At 35.2% G+C, this 26727-nt stretch overlaps 2 protein-coding genes across 3 annotated transcripts; both read left to right on the top strand.

Annotated features, from left to right (window-relative positions):
* The first annotated feature begins 6700 nt into the window (after positions 1 to 6700).
* LOC104121095 (GTP-binding protein BRASSINAZOLE INSENSITIVE PALE GREEN 2, chloroplastic) lies at positions 6701 to 11012 on the top strand. The gene is made up of 3 exons (XM_009632989.4): positions 6701 to 8042; positions 8873 to 9040; positions 10185 to 11012. The coding sequence occupies exons 1-3, from the start codon at positions 6825 to 6827 to the stop codon at positions 10560 to 10562; spliced, it is 1764 nt and encodes a 587-aa protein (XP_009631284.1). The 5' UTR covers positions 6701 to 6824; the 3' UTR covers positions 10563 to 11012.
* Positions 11013 to 11890: 878 nt separating this feature from the next.
* On the top strand, positions 11891 to 14489 carry LOC104121094 (large ribosomal subunit protein P1-like). 2 transcript variants are annotated; one of them, XM_009632988.4, is made up of 4 exons: positions 11891 to 12023; positions 12511 to 12592; positions 13224 to 13436; positions 14265 to 14489. In XM_009632988.4, exons 2-4 carry the CDS (start codon positions 12524 to 12526, stop codon positions 14316 to 14318), a joined length of 336 nt encoding a protein of 111 aa, XP_009631283.1. In that variant the 5' UTR covers positions 11891 to 12023; positions 12511 to 12523; the 3' UTR covers positions 14319 to 14489. The 2 variants fall into 2 exon arrangements, with proteins under 2 accessions (XP_009631283.1, XP_070044807.1); XM_070188706.1 differs by having other exon boundaries at positions 11950 to 12023; positions 12496 to 12592.
* The last annotated feature ends 12238 nt before the right edge of the window (positions 14490 to 26727 follow it).

Consider the following 26727-nt stretch of genomic DNA (forward strand, 5'->3'; position numbering starts at 1 on the left):
AGATGAATGATAAATAGTTATTTTCGAGGTCTTAGAACACAGAATTATTTAGTAAATTTAAAGATGAAACTTTGGATCATCACGACATCAAATCGGTTGTTTAAAAAATGAGATTTTTCATTGTTCCGGAACAATGAATTTAACAATACAATACAACCAATTTTAACTAAACAATCAAAACAAACATTGTTTTGGGATAACAATACAATATGATACAATGAGTAACAACCATCCAAACAAGCCGTAAACTTTGCACTTTGCTAACAAGATATACTATTAGACACTCTCTGTCACGACCCAAAATCCAACTAGTCGTGAGGGCACCTAACCCAACCCGCTAGGTAAGCCGGATACCAACTATCCAATTCCAATGAAATTAATAAGGCAATTAATTAAACAAAAATATCTAAAACCAATACATTTCCCCAAGAGCTGGTAGTACAAATCATGAGCTTCTAAGAATAGAGTTTACAAATGTGTTATGAAATAATACATCATCTGTTTGAAAAGTAGATAAACAGAGTTTCATGAATCTAAGGCTACCATGAATAAGAGGCAGCTACAACCGGAACGCAGGTACATCTTCAGATCCAGCTCCCAACGAACACAGCAGCATCAACAGCCAACATCTGCACGCAAAGGTGCAGAAGTATAGTATGAGTACAACCGGTCCCATATACTCAATAAGTAACAAACCTAACCTTAGGTTGAAAGTAGTGACGAGCTTGTACCAAGGTCGGGTCCCAACTTCAATAACCAACAATAGTTCATATCAACATAAACAAGTAATACCAGAAGTAACTCAACAATCAAATGCTCAGCAAAAACATGATTTCTGAAAATAGTTCTGCCTTTCAACTACATCAATGAAAACCTAAATCATTTACCGGAGTTACCAAAAAGATGAATAAGTTTGAAAACAATAACTTTCCCAAAATCCTTTCAATAATAATAAGATGCTTCATTTTTCTTTCTAGATAACCAGTGTAAAACAAATGCATCACTATGCCCATCTGCCAACATGCGTGAGAAATAATGAATGATGTAATATCGTACAACATGAGAAAAATACATCTCAATGCCTGTATGTCATATGTGCATGTCAATGCAATGTATCTCAGAGATGAACTCATATGCATACTCTCAGAGTATCAATTCACTTAATTCTCCCCATCACTCAGTCCTCACAGTCACTCAATCTTCCCAATCACACGACACTCACATTCGACACTCACACTCATTAGGTACATGCGCTCACTGGGTGTGTGTACAGACTCCGGAGGGGCTCCTTCAGCCCAAGCACTATAATCTGCACGGACAACTCACATGCTGCACGGATAACTCACATGTTATAGTATCAATATCTGTATCCGCACGGATAACTCACGTGCTATAATAAGTCAATCTGGCATGCTGCAGTGTGCAGTCCGATCCCATAATAATAAATATATAAAGCCAATATGGCTTACTGCGGCGTGCAGCCCGATCCCATAATTATCCTCACAATCAAGCCATGTAGAAAATATCCAGTTCAAACCATGGTAGAAACCATCAAGAACACTTTGAAATCCATCTGCACGTAACCAAACTATTAGAACTAAATTCCTCTAACTCGACCAAATCACGTAGGTCATCAAAACCCAAGAATATTGCCACCAAAATATTTGTAGAGTCTCACCACATCATAATTACCCTTATAAATACCACAACCGAAACACCCACTCTGAAAATACCTTATTTGAGTCTAAGGCCATTTCATTCACCTTCCTGATACCGAAATATAAAATTCATAATGATATACAAAAATGCCACAAGTCTCGACACCATCCAACTAAATTCTCATATTTTAACCATAAATAAATCCGCCAAAAATTCTCAATTTCTATATATTAATTTTGAATCCATTAGAACTTTCTCGAGAGTCACCTACTCTGCTCAAATATCAATTGCACCGCCCAAACGGACCGAAAGACACATGCCCCATTAGCACAACAACACCCAAAGAAGTACCCCTGCCTTAACACCACCAATAAAATGTATACTCTGTGCGCACTACACCCTTCACAAATAACAACTCACTCATTTCATGATTTTCAAATTTTCATAAAGTGCAACGTAACCTGTATTCAAGAATTTCCTTGCTCGAGCCATCCTCGATCTCAACCTCTGCAAGTCATAACTAATCCACAAGTATGTCTCAAACCAAAACTAAAATTTAACATATAACCATCAATTGAATTGTCAATAGTAGGCTCCCCCACTTGGCTTAAAGCCATAGATTAAAATACTCCATAACTCATAATACCTATACTTTATTACTGCCATAATACTACAGTCAGTCCAACGAAAATTCTTCTCAAGCTCATACAACGCCAACCATAAAATACCTCAATCATCTGCTAAACTCGCATTTATTCTCTTGACAGTCAAGTCAACTTTCTCAACCAGCTTCAAATTCAAACCTCCACACATACGCCCCGCTGGCAGAAAAGAAACTCTCCACTCACATTATAAGGAACACACCTACGTAGATTACTCGCCAGGGAATAATCCACAAGCTTAGCCTCAAATTGGTATCTTGTTGTACCCTTTCGCCGTCATAATTACTATGCAATCACTTAGTCTATCCGAGTCCAAACTCATTAACCAGATATGAGAATTTAATCTGTCCCTAAATTTAACAACGTGAAAGGTCCTTCAAAACATTCATACTCAAGAATGTACATCACATCAAAATGAAAATCAAGCACCCAATGGCCCTCTTTACATTCCAAGGAAACACTTCTCGCCACACTCAATCCATCTTAACACATCCCACAATCGCATCATCCTCATCATATAGCCATTCGACCGTTCATCAAGCCACAAATTTTCCACTCATAAGGATACTACCATACATATGATTCCAAATGTACAAGTTACAACCGAAGCTACCAAGCCTAAGCCACGGTCCAAACCTGGCCTCAAGTCCTCCAGACTGGCCCATCACCAAAACACATAATACACATCCCGCACGCCATCCCTGAAATCACAAGCCAACGATACACAAATGATACCGAGCGCTCATATGCGCACACGAATGCGTGGAAGGAATTCAAAGAGTTATATTTAAAGCTTAATCAATTACGCACGATAAAAAAAGAAAGATGGGAAATTATCCTAAATGCCATGTAGCCTCTAGAAGATAAGTATGGACGTCATCATACCGATCCGCAAGGCTCTACTAGACACTTGCTCATGACTTGTAGAACCTATGAACCTAGAGCTCTGATATCACCTTGTCACGACCCAAAATCCAACTAGTCGTGAGGGCACCTAACCTAACCCGCTAGGTAAGCCGGTTACCAACTATCCAATTCCAATGAAATAAATAAGTCAATTAACTAAAAGAAAATATCTAAAACCAATACATTTTTCCAATAACTGGTAGTATAAATCATGAGCTTCTAAGAATAGAGTTTACAAAGGTGTTATGAAATAATACATCATCTATTTGAAAAGTACATAAATAGAGTTTCACGAATCTAAGGCTACCATAAACAAGAGGCACCTACAACCGGAATGCAGGTACATCTTCAGATCCAGCTCCCAACGAACGCAGCAACATCAGCAGCCAATATCTACACGCAAGGTGCAGAAGTATAGTATGAGTACAACCGACCCCATGTACTCAATAAGTAACAAACCCAACCTTAGGTTAAAAGTAGTGACGAGCTTGTACCAAGGCCGAGTCCCAACTTCAATAACCAACAATAGTTCATAACAACTTAAACAAGTAATACCAGAAGTAACTCAAAAATCAAATGCTCATCAAAAACATGATTTCTGAAAATAGTTCTGCCTTTCAAGTACATCAATGAAAACCCAAATCGTTTACCGGAGTTGCCAAAAATATAAATAAGTTTGAAAACAATAATTTTTCCAAAATCCTTTCAATAATAATAAGATGTTTCATTTTTCTTTCTAGATAACCAGTGTAAAACAAATGCATCACTATGCCCATCTGCCAACATGTGTGAGAAATCATGAATGATGTATATCGTACAGCATGAGGAAAAATACATCTCTATGCGTGTATGCCATGTGTGCATGTCAATGCAATGTACCTCATAGATGAACTCATATGCATACTCTCAGAGTATCAATCCACTCAATCCTCCCGATCACTCAGTTCTCATAGTCACTCAGTTCTCACAGTCATTCAGTCCTCACAGTCACTCAATCCTCACAGTCACTCAATCCTCACAGTCACTCAATCCTCCCAATCGCTCGGCACTCACACTCAGTAGGTGCCTGTGCTCACTGGGGGTGTGTACAGACTCCGGAGGGGCTCCTTCAGCCCAAGCGCTATAATTTGCACTGACAACTCACGTGCTATAATATCAATATATGTATCCGCACGGACAAAACACGTGCTATAATAAGCCAATCTGACCTGCTGCGGCGTGCAACCCGATCCCATAATAATAAAGTATATAAAGCTAATATGGCAGGCTGCGGCATGCAGCCCGATCCCATAATTATCCTCACAATCAGGCCCTCGGCCTCACTCAGTCATCAATCTCTCCAGTCTCTCTCTCATGGGCTCATAATGTCATGAAAATAGCCCGAAAATGATGATATGATGTATCAATAAATAACAACAGAGACTGAGATATGATATGTAATGACATGAAGATGACTGAGTATGAATTTTCAATTTAAAACAAATAATTCACAGCAATATGACCTCGGTGGGTCTCAATAATACTGGCACATAACCTCAACATGATTTTTAATACGATTCTCAGCTCAATTTCTTTAGTACATAAAACTACATAGAAAATGCCAAGATTATTTGACTACAAAATTCCACGGAAGTAATTATGTCATAATTTCTATGGTGCACGCCCACACGCCCGTCACCTAGCATGTGCGTCACCTCCCAATAATTCACATAATACATATATTCAGGGTTCATACCCTCAACTCCAAGATTATAAGAGTTACTTACCTTAAAATTGTCCATGGGGTCCACGTCTCGAAATCCGACGAAACTCATAAAATTCGATAACCCGTTCAATTACGAGTCCAACCATACTAGTTTCACTCAAATCCGACTTCGAATCGACATTCAAATCCCAAAAATTTATTTTATAAAATTTCTACAATTTTTCCCAAATTTCCATCTCAAACTATTAATTGAATGATGAAAACAATGATATATTCATGTATGTTAACTAAATTCGAGTTAGAATCACTTACCCCGATGAATTTCTTGAAAATCCCACGAAAAATCGTCTCAAACCGAGCTCCCAAAGTCAAAAATAAAATAATACCCTAAACCTCGATTATATAGTACCCAATATGACCTCACAATGTGCGGTCCGCACAATTCCAAGTGCGGTTGCACATCCTAGCTTCTGCGGTCGCACAAAAATTGTGCGGACGCACTTCACAACCTTTCGACTATCAAACTTCAGTAAATTAGCCATAATTTTTTCTACAAATGTCCAAATGATGATTTCTTTACCTTTCTAGAAACTAGACACGAAGGGCAACGACTTTCACTTTTGAATCATATCCAAATTCCTTGTAGATCAAAAGATATAAGCTTCCGAAGTCGGACAAGTTAACCTGCGGAAATCACCAGAAGTGCGGCCGCAGACAAAATTGTACAGTCCGCACTTTTTCTCTGGAGTGAGTCCGCACACAAAATTGTGCAGTTCGCACTTGTCCTCTGCGGTCCACACTTTTCCTCTGAAATGCGGCCGCACACAAAATTGTGCGGCCCGCACTTTTCCAAAAATTCCAGAACAACATTAGAGTGCCGAAATGCCCGGACATCGCTCAAAACTCACCCCCGAAACTCACCGAACCACTCGGGATCCCGTTCAAATATACCAACAAGTTGTATAACATAACACGTACCTACTCGAGGCCTCAAATCACATCAAACAATATCAAAACGACGAATCTCACCTCAAATCAAAATCTATGAACTTTGAACTTTCAAATTCTATATCTTGTGCCGAAACACATCAAATCAATCCGGAATGACTTCAAATTTTGCACACAAGGCATAAATGACATAACGGAGCTATAAAAATTTTCAGAACTGGATTCCGACCCCGATACCAAAAAGTCAACTCCTCGGTCAAACTTCCCGAAAAAATCAATTTTCGCCATTTCAAACCAAATTCCACTACGAACTTCCAAATAATTTTCCGGACACGCTTCTAAGTCCAAAATCAACATACGTACCTATTGGAATCATTAGAATTCGAATCTGAGGTCGTTTACACATAAATCGACATCCGATCGACTTTTCCAACTTAAGCTTTCCATTAAGAGACTAAGTGTCTCAATTCATTCTGAAATCTCTCCGGACCCGGATTAACTAATCCGATAGGTCACAATACAGCTATAAAGCACCAATGGAGCAGTAAATGGGGGAACGAGGCTGTAATACTCAAAACAAACGGCCATGTCGTTACATTCTGATATTAAACAAATTGACTTTCGATCGAATTCAAACTTTTAATTTTTTAGACACTCTATAACAGTAGGTTAAGCTTCAAGTCAAGATCATATTATGAAATGAAAGAGGTGTAAATTTCTAGTTCTTATCCCTTTTTAAAGTCATCTAAAACATAATTCCACCAAAACTAAAAATTGAGAGACCAATAGTTTCAAAATGTTAAGGAAAAAAAAGAAGATTTTCAACCCTAGCTAAGACAGCCACAAACAAAGATACAAATTCCTTAAACCTCAAAAGGTAGAGAAATGCCTCAGAAACTCCCACGACAACCTTAGATTAACAGAAAGGACAAAATCATAGTACAATGCTAATCCGATCTCTTTCTCCATCAAAGCTGAAGAAACTACTTCTACCACTTTCTCTCTCACCATGTACACACACAGCTCCTATACCCAACTCTTTACCTCCAATTCTTGACAGAATCCCTTATACCCAAAACCCTGCTAAAACCCTAATCCCTCATTTCTTGTTCAGAAACTTCTGTACACCCTCAAAAATCCAATCTTTACCCCTTTCTAGAGATGGGAATTTTGAGGAAGTTACTTCGAATGTCATTTGCCCTGGTTGTGGTGTCACTATGCAAGATTCTGCCCCAAAACAGCCAGGGCATTTCATTAAGCCTTCAATTAAAAGCCCAAATTATAGAGAACGCATTAACAAGAATCCAATTGCTGATGAGCCAGAAATATCAGTTTCTCTCAAAAGGGGTTTACTTAATGAGGTTGTAGAATGTGAAAATCAAGAAAATCTTGAAAACACAGTTGAGAAAATTGAAAAGCCAGTAGTTTGTGCTAGGTGTCATAGTTTAAGGCATTATGGGAAAGTTAAGGACCCTAGTGTAGAGAATTTGTTGCCTGATTTTGATTTTGATCACACTGTTGGGAGGAGGTTGATGTCGAGTAGCGGGGCGAGAGCTGTTGTTCTAATGGTGGTTGATGCATCTGATTTTGATGGATCGTTTCCTAGGAAAGTAGCTCGGTTAGTTTCTAGGATAATTGAAGAGAATTCCCGGGCGTGGAAGGAGGGAAAATCGGGGAATGTACCTAGAATGGTATTGGTAGTTACAAAGATTGATCTTTTACCTAGCTCATTGTCACCTACTAGGCTTGAACATTGGGTTAGAACAAGGGCAAGAGAGGGCGGGGCGGTTAAGTTGACGAGTGTACATATGGTTAGTGCAGTGAGAGATTGGGGAGTGAAGAATTTGGTTGATGACGTAGTGGGATTGGCTGGGCCGAGAGGCCATATTTGGGCAGTAGGGGCACAAAATGCTGGGAAAAGCACATTGATCAATGCGATTGGAAAGTGTTTTGGTGGGAAGGTAACTCATTTAACGGAGGCTCCGGTGCCAGGAACTACATTAGGGATTTTGAGAGTGGAAGGGGTGCTTCCTGGGAATGCCAAGTTGTTCGATACCCCGGGGCTTTTACATCCTCATCAGATTTCGACGAGGTTGAACAGGGATGAGCAGAAGCTAGTTCATATAAGTAAAGAGTTGAGGCCAAGGACATATAGGATCAAGGTTCATACTTTTCCTTCTGGCTCCTTAAAAATGTGTTATTTTACTTCAAAAGCTTTCTTCCGCACTTCATCTTCAATTTTGAGTGTCAGATTGCAAATAATAACTCTGTAATTTATTGAGTTTGTTTGGATCCTTCTTTCGGAGAAATTATCTTCAATCAATTAAGCTCTTTTAGTTTTCCTTTGGTAGTTTCTTACAAGGTGAATGCAAATAATGAAGATTTACTGAATCCATCTCGTTATGCTCGTCTTAGTCTTATCCAATCTTTGCACAAATTGTTAATAGATAATGCGAAGTTAAAAAAGGAATCAGCTTTTGCTAAAATTCATCATTTCTCTCTCATTTTTGAGCAGGTATACTGGCTTAAGTTCTCCCCTGCATCATGCATTTCAGTGCTTGTAATATGTTGCAATCAACTATATATGATTGCCTTATGATCGTTTCTTCTAAACTTACTCACCTAACAAAATGTTTGTTACTTTTTTCCGCATTGTAAAAAGATTTTTGTTCAAGCGAAAAATGCTTTGTGTGAAGCTTCAGAGCATTAAAAAAAGAATCTAATGGCAAGGTATGCTCAGAAAAGATATAACTGAGATTAGATTAATAACCTGTAAAATGCTCGTGGATATGTAATGGTTGCCTGTGTCATCTCTGATACAGGATCTAAAAATGAAAATACGGCATAAATTTTGTCATTTCATATCACCTACCTCCATTAGATGTGTCTGCTTATGCCTATACCCAGAACTTCACTTGAATAACCTGCTTTCTCTAGTTTAGTTGCGGCATCCACTTGAAAATCTCATGATTTCATTACTTGCTGTGGACAGGTAGGACATTCAGTTCATATAGGTGGGCTCATGAGGTTGGACGTGGAAGAATTATCTGTTGATTCTGTGTATGTTACAGTTTGGGCATCTCCGTTGATTCCACTTCATATGGGGAGGACAGAGAACGTCAGCACAATGCTGGAAGAACATTTTGGGCGTCAGCTGCAGGTATCATTTGCTTTAGGATTCGAATATTCTCCTTTCTCTCTTTCTAATTTTAAATCTTTATTTTTAACATAGTCCTTTTGTCCGAAGCTTATGATATTGCATGTTTTTTTGTTTTTTCTTTTTCTTACTCTTTGCATGCAGTTCGATACTAGTGTTATAAATCTAGTTTAACTGCAGAAAAGAAAAAGAAAAATACTGATGGTGGTAATTTGTTATCTCTGATTTTGAGAGTATGTGGGAGCACCTAAAGCTTGAAGCTGACTTGGACGCTGTCCATGACGTTGAGTGATGGAGTGAAAGAGTTTGAAAGTTTTGCTGAAAATCTTGGCCACCCAATAGTAGTATTGCGGGGGAGTGATGTAGGGAATCAAACAGTGGAAACAGCTTCTTGCAGAAGCGCAGGGTAAGACTGCGTACTATAGACCCTTCTGGTCCGGCCCTTCCCCGGACCTGCGCATAGCGGGAGCTTAGTGCATCAGGTTGCCCTTTGCTGTAGGGAATCAAGCTCTTGAGTTTGACGTAGAAGGCATTATAGTGCAAGAGTCTGATGCTATGTTTAGAACTGCGTTGGACTCTTGAGTGATAGGATTAAATACATAATAGAATAAATAAAGAGAAGTTAACTTTAGTCGCCGCCCGCCCAAAAAGATAGCCGGCATATGTATATATTATACAAAATTAGTGTATAATATATGTATATTGGCTCGGGGCTGTAAATATTTTTGACCGAGCGGCCAATTGTATAACTAACCCAATAAAAAAAATGCTTTTTGGTAATAAAAGATGGTTTTAGGGTAATAAAAGGACCCTCTATTTTGAAACCTCATGTACTACTTTCATGTACTAATTCAAAATTCCCAGCAGATATAGAAACGGTAAATTTTTTTCTGTGTGACCTATAGGTCATGGGTTTGAGCCATGGAAGCAGTCAATAATGTTTGCATTAGGGTCGACTGTCTACATCACACCCCTTGTGGTGCATCCCTTTTCCGGACCCAGCGTGAACGCGGGGTGCTTTGTGCATCGGACTGCCCTGCCCAGCCCCTGGATATAGAAAACTCATGTACTAGTTTCATGCTTTGACCATTTGGCTGATTGATATGATATCATTAAATGCTGTATTTTTTTTCCTTCATTGTGTCAGCCGCCGATTGGAGAGGGACGAGTTGAGGAGCTAGGGAAATGGTTGAAGAGGGAATTTCATGTGAGTGGGAATTCGTGGGATTCAAGTTCTGTTGATATTGCTGCTTCAGGTCTTGGTTGGTTTGCCATTGGACTTAAGGGAGAGGCTAAACTAGGTGTCTGGACATATGATGGCGTTGATGTCATAGTTCGTAATGGATTACTTCCAAACAGATCATATAATTTTGAAGTTGCTGGCTTTACTGTTTCAGAAATTGTTTCCAAAGCTGACCGTTCTTCAAATAAGCAGCGCCACAATGAGAAAAAGAGGAAGTTGAACGACTCTGCTGAAAAAATTGCAGAACCATCAACTATCGACGTGGCTTCAACTACTTGCTAATACTGGAAGCATTTACTATCTGTCGGAATCTTGTCCCATCGCTTGAAGGCAGATCGAACGTGGGAAGAATAGCCCGTGTTACCTCTCAAAGAAGAAACCAGAGAAATGCATTAACCAGAGGCATTCAGGGTTGACAATTGCATTGGGAACCCGTTTTCTGACGATGGTTGCAGCCTAAAATCCGGGTGTTCTTTGATGCCAAAATGTCTCGTTACGCGAATGAAGTTAAATGCTAACTGATATATGCATGTAACACAAACCATATATATGACTTCTGCTCTACCATATGATCAATTTTGTACTGCTATAGATGTCATGTTTGCTCTTTCTGGCTGATAATGAGTTGTATAAATAGGTATTATTGCAATCATTTTGTTCAAATATTGTGTAACTACAAAACAGGAACATTTCAAATGTTATTTAAACTTATTAACATATATAAGTTTCATACAGTCGATCTTAATTAATTTGGAATTGGGACATAGTTAATCGTTATATATCTACTCAATGGATGAAGTAACATAGACTGAAGGGAATGAAATTTCATAGTCATGAATCATGATAGCCTGTAATTTGCGCCAAACTTAAGTTGGACGCATTTTGATGTGAAAAATGCTGTTCCTACAACTTTCCTCTCACACTATGCCACGTTTTATCCTCCACTTAACGAATTTGAGTTGGATAAAAGTGGTTAAGTTAATAAATAGAACCATTTATCAAGTTCGTGTTGAAAGTTTGTTTGAATCAAAATTAGTTGAACAAGTCACAATCCAACTTAACAACAGATTCAGTCCAATCCACAAGTGGAGTCTATGGAGGGTAGTGTGTACGCAAACCTTATCCCTACTCGATAAGGTAGAGAGGTTATATTCGGTAGACCCTCGGTTCAAGAAAAGGTGAAGAGTTGACGGGTGAAGTTCATAAATGACCTCGAAAAGAATTATCTTGAACTTTTGACCCTTAGGACGAGTCATTTGTCCAATGGACAAAACTTCACGTTTAACAAGCGTAGCCAAACTTAAAGTTTTGCGGATTGGTAGATGACTTGCCCGAAAGGCCAAAAGTTAAAGACTATCCCTTATTGTGTCCTGTTTTTGCCATCTTCTAGCCATTACGGTAGATGATTCTCTTTCTTTGGAGAATTAACCCAAATATACGCTCATCCAACCACTTAAACTAAAAATAACCGATTGATGTATAATATATGTATTATATATGCATAATTATGTATTATCTATGTATATGGCTAGAAAAAATAAAATAATGAATATGATCGACTATTTGTGTAAAGATGGGCTTTGATCTTTATTGGGCTTCATTAACAAAATTGGGTCCATAACTTCTTCTCACTCATAAGTCTACCCCCTTATAACCACCGCCATTTTCTAAACCCTAACCCTAGTAGAGAAGACTTGCAATCGCTCCCCAACCCCCGTAAACTCCTTTGCCGTCTTCTCGAAGGTATGAGAATATTTTCATCAATGTTCTCCAATTTTGAATGCATATAAGCATATTCATATAGTTTCACCATTTTCTGAGCTTTTTCATCAATTTATTTCTTCATTTCTGAGTACGATTAAACATTTACTTGTAATTTTCACCATGTATTAGCATGTTCATTTATTTTTTCCATTTTCAAAGTTAAGAAGCATATTCATATATTTTCGCCATTTTCTGAGCATTTCAATCAATTTTTTCTTCATTTCTGAGTGCGATTAAACATTTACTTGTAATTTTCACCGTATATTAGCATGTTCATTTATTTTTTCCATTTTCAAATTTAATAAGCATATTCATATATTTTCTCCATTTTTCTGAGTGCGATTAAACATTTCCATATATTTTAACCATTTTTTAGCATTTTCATTTATTTCTGCCATTTTCAAAGCGATCGAGCATTTTCATACAATTTTCATCACTTTCTGACTCGCAGTCTTTGAAATTACAGTAAAGTTAATAAAATGTCGCTCGGAGAAGTAGCTTGCACTTACGCTTGTTTGATCCTCAACGACGAGGACATTCCAATCACTGTAAGAGCCTCTTGCCCTAAACTTTTAATCCAACGGTTTTTTATGTTGTATTTATTGTACCATGATTGTGTGTTTAAGTGCGCTTGGTATGCCGAAATCAAATTTCATGGAATATGTTCTGTTGTTTTGTTAGTCGGTGGAAAATATGATTCGGGAAATGTATATTAAAGGTTAATATTAATATTAGCTAATTGGAGAGCGTATTTATGAAATTTTGACGGCTAGAGATTAATAATAATGCCCTAGTATTAGCTGAAGCAAGTAATATGAAGTTGAAAGTTAAGATAGTTGTATAGAAAATGACTTCCACCCATAGGTGAGGAAAGTTATTTTCCTCTGTTCGATGGGAAATGTTTCTGTGGAAAATACTTTTGTTTACAATACATCACAAAATGACTCTGTCATGGAAAACATTTTCTTGGAAGTCATTTTTCCTTGTAGCAAACACACTAATGTGTGATATTTTTCTAATTCTATTGTTTCGATGTATTGTTTGGTTTTATGTTGATTGTGCTTTGCGTGCATAAGATTTCTAATCCCAGGGGTTTGATGTGTATTTTGTCTAAAATAATGGTATTTTGTTTGATGTGTAACATTTTCTAATATTTTTGTTATGTTTATGTGGTAATAGGCAGAGAAAATTTCTGCTTTAGTGAAAGCGGCTAATGTGACAGTCGAGCCTTACTGGCCTCTGCTGTTTGCTAAGCTTGCTGAGAAGAGAAACCTTGGGGATCTCATCATGAATGTCGGTGCTGGTGGCGGTGGTGCTGCAGTTGCTGTTGCTGCTCCCGCTGGTGCTGGTGCTGGTGCTGCAGCAGCTGCCCCTGCTGCAGAGGAAAAGAAGGTAATGGAATGTGTTATAGTTACTTCTGCGACAATAAAAATGAAGAAAAACTAAACCCTCAGGGGTTGGCCTGGTGGCAATTGACTTGAGCCTTGGGGTTTGCTCCCTTTCAAGGTCTCAAGTTCGAAACCCACTGGGTGCAAACAATTTCTGAGGGCCATCGGACTGGGTAAAACCTGAATTAACCGTGGTGCACTTGCGGGAAACTCCTTGCCGAGGGCCTGTGCACCCCCGGGATTAGTCGGTCTCTCAAAGAGACTCGGACACCCGGTGCAAAATCAAAAAAAAAAAATGAAGAAAAACTAATTTGGTTGAAAAGGTGATTGAGTAGATCTTGCAATCTTCTTTCAAACATATTTTTGGATGTTATCTACACTGGTTGATGGAAACAATATGGAAAACATAAAACAATGAAAAGAAGTATATTTTGGCAGAGATGCCTATGAAATAATTGATTTAGAAAAGATATTGGAATACTTTTAATGTTGAATATCATCTTATGTTATGTTTGGATATTGAACTTATTATGAAAAGGCTGATTTGGTATTGGTGCATGTGTAATTGGTATAATCTCCTTGATTGGGAATTCTAACATGCTTTGGTGATTTTCTGACTAATGTATAATTGTTTTAGAAAAATGGTAACATTTTCTTAATCATGAATTCTCTCAAGAGAAAGCAAAAGAATATTTAGTGGTTGGTGGGATTCTCTCAACCATGAAGTTAAACTTATATCAGTTTTATCGTTTCTTTTCTAAAAGTAAAAGTAGATTATTTTTATGGCCTTTCTCTAACCTTTTTGTTTTGCTTTTGTCGAAATGTGGAACAGGAAGAGCCCAAGGAAGAAAGTGATGACGACATGGGGTTCAGTCTGTTTGACTAGGAGCTCCTTTCAGTATGATATTTGGTTCCTTTTTAGAGAATTGATGAAACTTGGTAATAGCACCCTTTATAAGGAGATTTTTGATCTGTTTGTCACAATTAAATGTAATCTTGAGGTTATGATTTATGAACATCTGTCATGTCAGTAATTGCTACTTATTGTCGACTCCAATCATGTCCCTTTATTGCTGTGACACTTTGAAGTTTCCATGTGCATTTGTAGCTGTATTCTTATAGTAAGTACTGGCGAGGAGAAAACCATTCCTACCCTTTTCCCAAACAGTACAGGAACAGCAATCCTTCTATTTGTGTGGTCCTGTATTGTATAGCTGGATAGTAGGATATGTGGTTGAGAATAAGTTCATTTATGACTCGGGAACTCATGGGAGAAGCTGAAGTTTTCTGTTACTATCTTCTGCTGCTCAGCATTTTAACAGCACTATTTACTGTACATGTTTGGATTGATATCTCTAGTGTGTGCTCTAGCCAATGCATATCTCTACTTCCAAGCGGGTTGTGTTTCCTGATGTAGCTGTTGATACAGGATGTAAGGATCTGATATAGATCTAAACTAGGGATGGCAATGGGGTGGTTGCGAGGGCGAGTTCAGTCTTAACCTGCAAAAACTCAACCTACCCCGCCCTGCCAAGCAATTGTTTTTTTGTTTTCACCTGCCCTGCCGGACCCGCATAAACCCGCCCCACATAAACTTTCTTCAACTTTTGTCTTTTTGCATTTAGTTTTTTTTTATCCCATGACAAGAGATCTTACATTTTAAAATGGTTTTTGACAACAAATTGTAGAAAACTTGATGGACTATGATTTGCAATCTTTGCGATATATACTGTAATTGTAGTAATTAGCATTGAAATTAAGTTGCACTCTAATAATTATATACTGGAACATTCCACCTTGGTTAACTTTTCCTACTTTGTGTTACCACAAAATCTTATAATTTCTTTGGCTGCTAGTCACAGGACTAACGATTTTCACCTACAAGTGTTGCTTGAATAATATTTCCAAATAACCTTTTAGAAATAAGCTTTTGATAAGTTTTTGGATATTTATCGTTTTAAAAATTTTGCCCCAGGAAAAAAAATATTCTGATAAGTGTCAGGCTAAACACCTTTCGGAAAGAACCATTCAACCATCTAAGTGACGAATCGACAGGATCTCCACAACCGCAACCCGCCTCGCCCCCGCATACATTTTGTTAAAAGATATCTGAACCTTGCCCCGCCCGCACCCGCATTTCCCATAACTTTCCCTGCACCGCCCCATTGCCATCCCTAACTAAATCTAACCAAAAAATTGGCGGAATTTCAGTTTTATTGCCGATTCCCAGTTGTCAACTTTTGCTATCGGACATTATAACATATCTGTATACATCTTCCTGATCTAAATATCTCTCTATATATCCTGAGAACAGGTTACATATGTTTTACTTGTGTCCTTTGCTTATCCTCTGCTCTAGCAGCTGAAGATAAGAACAGATTCATGCTATAGCCATATTAGTATTCGTGGGAATAGACACCTACATTTGATGAATTTTTTACCCTTGAGGTTTTGGATTTCGAACTCCTATTATAATACTTGGTAGTTATTTTGATAAAACAGAAGAGCCAAAGTCTCAAAGTGGAAAGAAATTAGCACGATAGAAGTGGCAAGTCAAGGTAATGCATAAGCATGCATTTCAATGTGATAAAGAGTTAAAAATTGTAAAATGAACTAAACAATATGTCGTAAACCAACCAATCCAAGTTTATATTCATTTGGTTGTTCATTTTCAATGATAGTGGCATTATCAATGTTTGTCTAGATTAAATTAGGCATGAAAATGTCGAAAAACTCTTACATATAAACAACAAACTACTCATGAGAAAAGAGTCATTATGAATCATGGATTTATGTTAATTTTTTTTCTCCAACCAATCAATATTCTCTAAGTGGCATGAACTTGGTATTTCGGGAGAAAACACATAAGCTAAGTTTATCAACATTAAACTAATAAGCAAGCTTAAAAATTTTCTACTTTCAATATTTAAATGATTAAATTACTGAACAAATAACAAGTCAAAAGTCAACATTTTCTCTTATTATAGAAGCCACAGTTGAGCTCCTTCGGTCTGTTTGGCCGAGCTTTCTTTTTTGCCAAAAATGTGTTCTTGGCCAAAAGTATTTTTTTCAAAAATTTGAGTGGCCAAGCTGAAGGAAAAAAATAATTTTTTAGAAACAGAAAAAAGTAGCTTATCTCCAAAAATACTTTTCTGAGAAACACTTTTGAGAAAAATACCATTAGAAGCAGATTTTAAAATTTTGGTCAAACATTAATTAATGTTCAAAAATATTTTTTAAATTAATTAATCAAACATAAATTATTTCTCACCAAAATAATTTTTTTTGAAAAGTACTTTTCTCAAAATAAACTCATTAGAAGGTGGACCAAACGGGCTATAGTGTCATGCATTTGTATAGCTTTTCTAATAGGTGGGGCCGTTTGAATTTTCTTCTCATTCTAGCTCTATTTATAGCATACCAACGCGAGTGGCCATTCAATTGATTTTTACCCGCTTTACAAATTAATTTTTAGTTTTATAACTCTAATTTTTTTTTATACGTAAGATATCTATCTTTTTACTCATAATAAATTTAAAAATATTATTTTCTTAAATTCAAAATTGTAAAGGAAGTAATGTACAAATAAGTGCATATATAGCTTTTCTAATAGGTGGGGCCCGTTTTCTCACTCTATTTCCCAAATGGGAATTTGCAGGGGTTTCTATTATAATAGCCACGTACACTGGACTACCTATTACAGCACATCATAGTAATGATACCCTAGGAATTCAAGTTTGTGACAACTTTCGAAAATTTTGTTTAGAAGTACAAAAACAATATGCAATGTTTGCTAACAAGTTTTAATTGTTAATAGAATAATACATCAGAAAAAGTAAATAAAAAATGTACTTTCCAGTGCACAATAAATGATCATTTTATCTTTTTTATTTTGGTCCAAAATAAGTATTCACGATTAATTTTATTTTTCCAAAATTTGCCCTTATTTATATATTTCAATGTGTCAAGGTAATAATTAATTAAGGTTAATTTAATAAATATTTTTTTTTTCTTGAAATTCGTATTTTCTTAATGAGTGTGCCAAAAATAAAATAATCACTTAGGATCCGTTTGGCCACAGATTTTGCCAAAATAAATTTGGGTTTTGTTTGGCAAACACATGTTTGGCCATAGATTTTGCTTACATTTTGGCAAAATCTCAAATCTCAAATCCCAAAATCAGCTCAATAGCTTATTTTGGGCCAAAATATTACTATTATATTTTTTAAAAATTATCTCAAACTTTTATATTTTATAAAAGAGCCCATAATTTATTATGTTGTAATAATGTTGCTTCGTCTTCTCGGTCATCTGATAGTGTATCATGTAGTTCATTATAAAAACGATAATTTTGTATCAAATTTATTTATGTTCAAGACTATGGTTTGCGATAATATAATGAATGTTATTGATAATGGTATTGTTGGGTATTTGTGATAATTTTTAGAACTTGTGGGTATAAGTCATGTTTCATGTTTTTTCAAAATAAATTTGAAAAATATGTTTTGAAAACTGATGTCCAAACGCATTTTCATCTTCAAACCAAACTTCACCCAAATCACATTTTTCAGAACAAATTTGGGAATCTATGACCAAACGCTAGCTTATTATGGACCGGATGAATTAATAAACTAGAGCTAACCAACTTTACATACTAATGTAAATAAACAAAAATGTAGAAATTATTTACCGAATCTAATGTAGAACAAAATATAAAAGTATTTTGCTTGATATTATAATAAACATACCAAGTGCAACAATTTTAAAATATATAGCGATCATCTTTATTTTGTGGTTAAAAAAAGGAGAAAAGTAACCCAAAAACTTTTTAGAACACTTTCTTTAAAAAAAAATTAATTATTGCTAACTTAGTAACATGTTGAAACCATCACATTTACTGCCCGTCAATACTCAAAATTGAGAAGAGTTATAGAAAGATGGACGGTTAAAAAAAAAACTCGAAATAGGTATCTCACTTTTACTGGCATCATATTCTGTATATTTAATATTTATGTTTGATGATAATAAGTAATTCAAAATTGAGTTTATAAAATCTTATTTTGTAATGTTATACAACATATTATTCTTTTTATCACTGGTACTTAGAGTGAAAAAAATCATTCGAGTAATAAATACAATCACCCAAAATATGACGCTATATGAATTATGTGCAAATTTATGCAAAATAGACAAATAGATTATTTTCTAATTATAAAAAATTAATACAACTTCAGCAACTGGTAACTAATATTCCAAGGGAGAAATTTTAAGCAATTGCAAAAATCAATCAAAAACTTGAAATACAATAAAAAGAAGAAGAATAATCATTTATTTAAAGAAAAATCTATCATATCTTCATTTTGCCGTACTTTAATTTTAAAAAGTAGTAACTACGGTACGTGATTTTCCATGAGAAATGATGTTGAAGAATATAATAGCTGAACCGTTTTTCAGCCAACTTTAATCATAAAAAAAAGTCATTATTCAACGCCATTACATATTAATTAAAAAATATTAAACTTTGCAATAGAAAATTATATAATAAAGAGGAAAAAGAAAAATATTTGTCTTTGCAATTTAAACCACAAGTGATGTTATCATCCTAATTTTGCAAGGAGGATTGACCAAAATCATTGTTCCCGCAAATGGACCAGACACATGAGTTACTTTCATTTAAGTCACTTCCCAATAATTTCTTAGGTACATACTACTCTTTACCTTACTTATATATTGTGAATAAATATACAAAATATTAATTTTATATTAATAAATCCTTAACAAATACAACACGATATTATAAATAGTAACATAGCATGTGCAAGTACAAACGAGGCAAATTTATTCTTCGTATACACAAATAACAAAAAATTTAACTTTTTTTAGATCACCTTATAAATATGGTAATCCTTTTGCTCCAATTTATATGATGATGTTTGACTTACATATTATTTAAGAAAGAAATAAAAAAAAAAATTGTGGTTTAAAATATGTTATAGATATTTCTATGGCTTGAAATTATTTTATTAAGAGTAAAATAAAAACTTTAAATTTAAATTATTTTTAAATATAAAAAGATATCATTCTTTTTAAAACATACTAAATAAAGAAATGTGTTACATAAAACGAGACAGAGGGAATAAAAATTACTCCATCCGTTTCAATTTATGTGTCTATTTGACTGGATATAGAGTTTAAGAAAAAAGGAAAGACCAAATATACTCAATGCCCAAATCTACTCCAAATGAGCTCAAATTTGAAAAATAACTTTCAAATATCATAAACAACAAATCTCAATCATCAAATTATCGAAATAACAACAAATTTAACATACCCATTTCGCATCTAGGAAGAAGAAGAAGAAACTCTAAGTATAAAGAAGAAGAAAATACCAGTAGAGAAGAAGAGAAAAGTGTATGTATCTGAAATTATCTAAAAATTGGGTATAAGTTAATTTTTTTAAAAGTGGTATAGATTCAATGGGTGACATAAAACTGGATGCCACATAAAAATTTTACCTTTGACTATAGTTGTTGGGCCCTGGCACAACCCCGGCTAATCGTAACTAGTTCAAGAATAAAGAGACAGTACTAAACTAAGCTAACGTTTGGACGTACATTTGATTGAATTGAAATTTTGTTGAAAAATAATTTTTGAAAAGTTGAAGTTGTGTTTGGACATACATTTTATTTGAATAAAAGTTGAAGTTTTGTCAGTGGAAGAAAAAGTTTTTAGCTAATTTTTGGGAACTTAAATATTTTTTAAATCTCTTTTCCCAAAACATGATCATATTTCATAAACAAACAATATTTTTAAAAATATTTTGAAAAAATAAAGCCAAAATTTATGACCAAACGAGAGTGATAGGCACTTCCGCATATTCCATTTTTGACTGAATTCTGCTATATTGCAACAAGTATGAGTATTTAAATAAAACCGTAAAGTATTGGAAGAGAAATGTACTATTACTTGGGAAATTTTGTTGTTTCTTAATACAAAAGGGGAAAGAAAAAAAGGGCAAAAGAAAAAGTATCAAAAAGAAATAATTGTTATGAAACAATAAAAGAAGAAGAAAAGTATTGCAGAGAAAAGTAGAAAGAATTCTTATTGATCAAGGATGAATTACAATGAAATAAAACCCCTTTATTTATAGGGAAAATTTGACTTAGCCACTAAGTTACAAACCCTAAAATCTCTCTAAAATATAGACATTCACCTTAAATACAATTATATTTATAATACTCCCCCTTGAATGTCTATTCAATAGATAATATGCCTCGTTAAAATCTTAACTAAAATAAAATCCAGTGAGAAAAAAATTCTAGTGGAGGAAAAAGAGCACACATATCTAACAATACGCCTTTTTGTTGCCTTGTTAAAAACCTTGCAAGAAAAATTGAGTGGGAAAAAACCTTGTAAGGGAAAAAGAGTACACCGCGTATTAACTCCCCTTGGTGAGAGTATCAATTCGCATCTTTAAGGTTTCACATCCCGATCTTGTGCACCATCTTCAAAAGATCGTTGGTAAAGATTTGATAAACAAATCAGTCATATTAACTTGAATGAATATGTTGCACCTTGAAATCATTATTCTTGAGAGATATGTCATGTCTTCATAAAATGCCGTGGAATGATCTTTATCAATATCTCCATAGAGATTCTCACTATCATATTATCATACTTAAAGTTATAGCAAGATACATGTGTACATAAATTGCACTTAGAATGTGGTACTTCAGGACCAAGAATTGTATATGCTTTAAGCGATTTAAACCCTTCAAGGATTGTCTTAAGTTAAGTCATATAAGCCATATAAATGGACTTTAGATTTACATCAAGTTTTCATGTCATGCTAGACATATAAGATTGATAAAGGTGATTGCACACGCCATTTATTTTATACTTTCAAGTGTTTGAACTGCATGTCCGAAACTATATGTCTTTCATATGAAATTAATTCTATTTGAATTGTTTCTCCAGACTTAAGATCCTTATATATATATTTAGCGTTATCATAGATGTAATCGACGAACAATTTTGTAACGGTTCCAATCATTATTTTTCATAAAGACATGACATTGAGATCTTTTCATTCATATTTTCAGGTACCTGAACCTCTCCTAAGATTTTTTTAGGTATTATGTCATGTGATCTTCTAGATAACTTGCCTCCTTATTATGATCATTTTGATCATTTGTTCATCTTCTTTATCAAGAATTTTATTTGAAACTGATATGTCTATATGCTTTAAGCGTACCATAGGCTTTGTCCTTCTAGGTCTTATTCTAATAGGAGCATTTGTAATGAGAATATAGTTACTTTCTTTGGGTCAGCAAATGCGTCTGGCATGCTTTGCAATATACTACAGATGAATTATCTTTTGATGAACTTCAAGTTCATATTATCTTATTCGAGGATCTAGATGTACAAATGATAATTCATTTCACGTAACTTTTTCTCAATTGTTTATCCTGTCTCCCACTCATGTTAGAAAACTAACTTGTTTCCTCAACTTTGAAAATCCATCTTTGTGCGTTATGGTATTAATCAAAATATACACCGTACATCATCAATAATAATAATAATAATAATAATAATAATAATAATAATAATAATAATAATAATAATAATAATAATAATAATAATAAAATAAAATTATTTGGTTCCTGACCATGAACCACTTGTAAGGGGAGAATGTAATATGCTTTCTTAGATAACCTATATCAAACTGATAAAGATAATTTTTTCCTCATAAGCAATAATTTAACTATTAAATAGAGGCACTCAATAAATTATTTTGCTAAATGACGAATGCAAAACACACCCTTAAATTGTGCTCGCTAGTCAAAGATAGTATAGATTAATTATCGTCTTCAAAGGGATTGGAATTAAACAATGTTTGAATAATCTCCAGTTAATTACTATCCAGAAAAATTAATACTTGGTTGGATATCTATTACTACGATTAACTATTGAAGTTTAAGCAAATAACAATTGATCATTAAAAAGAGCAAGTGAGCGCGAAGAAATATTTATGAAGAAAATAAGGGTAATTGACCAGATAGGTGCACGATAACTAACTCGGGATCCAATTCTTGAGTTAATTCACTCTATAATACGATCGATTCCTACGAATTCAACCGATTATCAAATTACACTTGAAGCTAATATTACTCTTTAGATTAAACACTAGTTTCAGTAATTAACCCAATTGAGGCATGGTAAACAGTTGCAATAATAACAATGATGTGTATGATCAAAAGGGTAATTTCTCGCGAATATTTCCTATTTCTCATTCAATCAACAATTCAAGAGGCTCTTTTGATTACCTAATTGAATCATGAATTTAAACTAGAGCATAAGATGTACAGAAATTTAATATCAAACTTCTCTTTCGATTAAGCAAAATACTAAATAACTCCACAATACAAATCAAGCTCAATCAATTAATTCTAGCAAGTATCAAGAATCGAATCCCTAGTCAAGCTATTGAAACACCATATCTATCAATACCCAAATGAAAATTACTCCATAACAATGGAGTAGGATATCTCAAATAAGTTTAAGAACAAAGAAAGTACCAATTCTAAAGATTTGATACAAACTCTCATATTGCACCGATTGTAGATTGAAATCTTGATGAATTTTTGAGTCTTCTCCCTTGGTGGCTCTCCAATCTTCCCTCGGTCAAAAGATCCCGAAAAAGGGCATTTTTGGTGCCTTTAAACCGAAGTCCAAAACAACCCCAGGACGAAACTACCATTAATTAGCGAAAATGAAAGATACTCTAAGGAATTTGGACTACCGCGCCGCAACATAAGGCGCGCCTGTGGCGATTTCCAGAACATATTGAAAATACTATTTGTCACGACCCAAAAATCCAACTAGCCGTGATGGCACCTAACCCAACCCGTTAAGTAAGCCAATTTACAAATATCCGATTCAATTAATATTTAACTGACTCTAATACACTCCCCAAGGACTGGTAGTACAAATCATGAGCTTCTAAGATTAGAATTTACAAAGCTGGTATAAAATAAATACATCATATGTTCGAAATGAACATAAACAGATTTTTATAAATCTAAGGCTACCATGAACAAGAGGCAGTTACGACCGAAACACAGGTACATCTTCAAATCCATCTTCCGTCGATCACAACAACATCAATATCCAATATCTGCACGCAATGTGCTGAAGTGTAGTATGAGTACAACCGACCCTATATACTCAAATAAATAGCAATCCTAACTTAGGTTGAAAGTAGTGACGAGCTTGAACACAAGTCGGGGTCCAACACCAATAGCCAACAACAATTCATAACAACATAATGGAAGTAATAAAAGAAGTATCTCAGAGATAAACTACTCAACTAGTTCACAATTCCAGAAAAATAGACCTTCTTTTTAAATATATTAGTGAAAAGCCAAATCCTTTACCGAAATCACCAATTTATGAGTAAGTTTGAAAACTGTGATTTTTTTCAAAAACTTTCAATAGGTAAATGTTTCATTTTTAGATGGCATGAGGAAAATATATCTCTATGCCTACATGTCGATGTATATGAGAAGTCATGAATAACATGATACCGTACAACATGAGGAAAAATGCATCTTTATGCCTGTAAGTCAAGCGTGCATGTCAAATGCGATGCAATTCAGTGATAAACCATATGCATACTCTCGGAGTATCAATTCACTCAGCCCTACCAGTCACTCAGTTCTCCGAGTTACTCAGTCCTCACAGTCACTCAATCATACCAATCGCTCGGCACTCGACCCTCGCACTCAGTAGGTACATGCGCTCACTGAGGGTGTGTACAGACTCTGGAGGGGGCCCTTCAGCTCAAGCGCTATATCAAGTCAATCATGGAATCAATCAATAAAACATGTTTTATGCTGCAACCCGATCCCATAAATATCCTCACCATCAGGCCCTCGGCCTCACTCAGTCATCAATCTCTCCAGCCTCTCGGGCTCATAATGTCATGAAAATCAGCCCAAAAATGATGATATGATTAATCAATAAATAGCAACAGAGACTGAGAGATGATATGAAATGAATGAACATGACTGAGTATGAAGTTACAATTTAAACAAATAATTCGACAACAGAAATGACCTCAGTGGGTCCCAATAATACCAACATTTGCCTAAACATGATTTCTAACATGAGTCATAGCTCACTTTCTCTAACACATAAAAATACATGAAAAATACAAGTCAATTGACTATAAAGCTCTACGGAATCAACCAAGTCTCAATTTCTACGGTGCACGCCCACACGCCCGCCACCTAGCATGTGCGTCACTTCCAAACAATTCACATAACACGTATAATCAGGATTCATACCTTCAGCTCCAAGATTAGAGATGTTACTTACCTCGAACAAGCCGAATCCAATGTCGAGCAAATTAAACAATGCTCCAAAAATTTCATTATGCGTGTATCAACTTCTGAACGGCTCGAATCTAGTCACAATTAATTCGATTCAGTAAACACATATTATAGGAATTAATTCTATATCAAAATACTAATTTTTTTAAAAAATCCGAAATTACACTCAAAAATCGCATGTGACGTCTCGGAACCCGATAAAAGTTACAAAATATGAATGCCCATTCAACCTTGAGTAGCAATTTTACCAAATTCCGACATCAACTCGACCCTCAAATTCTCAAATTAAACCAAGAGGGTTTTTTAAATTTTCTAACTTAATTCGCCAATTAAATGTTAAAAACAACCATGGATTCGGATAATTTGACCAATATTGAGTTAAGAACACTTAACCCATTATTTTCCTTGAAAATATCCACGAAAATCGCCTCTTCCCGAGCTCCAATTTGTCAAAAATAGAAAATGAACAAACCCTCGATATTAAATATTTATTGCCCAGATGTTCTACCTCATTTCGTGTGCCAAATAACCCTGAAACTCTCTTTTGATGCCTCCAATGGATTTCTTGTGAAATTTCAGTCAAGCTAGGCTTTTGAATCACCTAATTTGGCCTTAAAATGAGGGAGATATGACATTTTGAAGATTTAAATGAAGTCTTGAAATTTAAGGGATAAAAAATGACATTTTCGTAATTATTTTGCACCAGAAAATTAGCAACGAAAGAATTTTCGTTTTAGCACCCAAAACTCATTCGGAACTTTCCAGACACAAACCATACATGCGTTTTAATCATAACACACGCTACAAACCTGCTCGCACACTCAAAACACCGAAAAGAGGTCATCTTGACCCGATATTGACCATGGTCAAACTCCAAATCCTTAACTTAACTAGTTTCTCAACTAATGATCCAAAACACACCCGAGCCCTTCGGGACCCCATTCAATCATACCAACAAGTCTTAAAATACGATACGAACTTAGTCGAAACCTCAAATCATATCAAGCAACGCTAAAACCACGAATCATACCCCAATTCAAGCTTAACGAAACTAAGAAATTCCAACTTCTACATTCGATGCCGAAATATATCATATGAAGTCCGATTGACCTCAAATTTTGCACAAAAGTCATAAATGACATAAAAAAACCTATGAAAATTTTTAGAACTGGATTCCGACCCCGATATCAAATGTCAACTCCCCGGTCAAACTTCCAAACTTAAATTTCTATTTTAGCCATTTCAAGCCTAATTTAACTACGAACTTTCAAATAATTTTTCGAACACACTCCTAAGTCCAAAATCACCATACGGAGCTATTGGAATCATCAAAACTCTGTTCCTAGGTCAAATTCACAAAAGTCAAACTTGGTCAACTCTTCTAACTTAAAGCTTCATAGTTGAGAATCGTTCTTCCAAATTAATTTCGAATAACCTGAAAACCAAAACCGACAATTCATACAAGTCATAATACATCATACGGAGCTACTCATGCCCTCAAACTACCGAGCGAAATGCAAATTCTCAAAACGACCGGTCAGGTCATTACATTATTCTAGGCATATTTTGTACTGCCATGCCGCGCCTCGCGACGTCCCATGCGACACGACAGTGCATTTTTCTTAGAGTAAATTTGTTTCTCTAGTTTTTGACATCCGTACTTGGTCTTCGACCCCCAAATGTGATCCCGACTTAATTGTTTGGGCTTCTACTCAGACTTTAAAGCTCCAAATAGCTCGAATTAGCTCCATCATAACTACATATCTCGGAATCACTCCTATAAGGTATAAAATACCAATAAGTATAAAAACACTACCAATTAAAGTTCAACACAAGTAAAATACAGTAATTTGAGTGCAATACTACACTAAAACACGAGTTTCTAGTCTACCATCAACACCT

The sequence above is a fragment of the Nicotiana tomentosiformis genome, chromosome 11 (genome assembly GCF_000390325.3).
Source record: "Nicotiana tomentosiformis chromosome 11, ASM39032v3, whole genome shotgun sequence".
In the NCBI taxonomy this organism is placed as follows: Eukaryota; Viridiplantae; Streptophyta; class Magnoliopsida; order Solanales; family Solanaceae; genus Nicotiana; species Nicotiana tomentosiformis.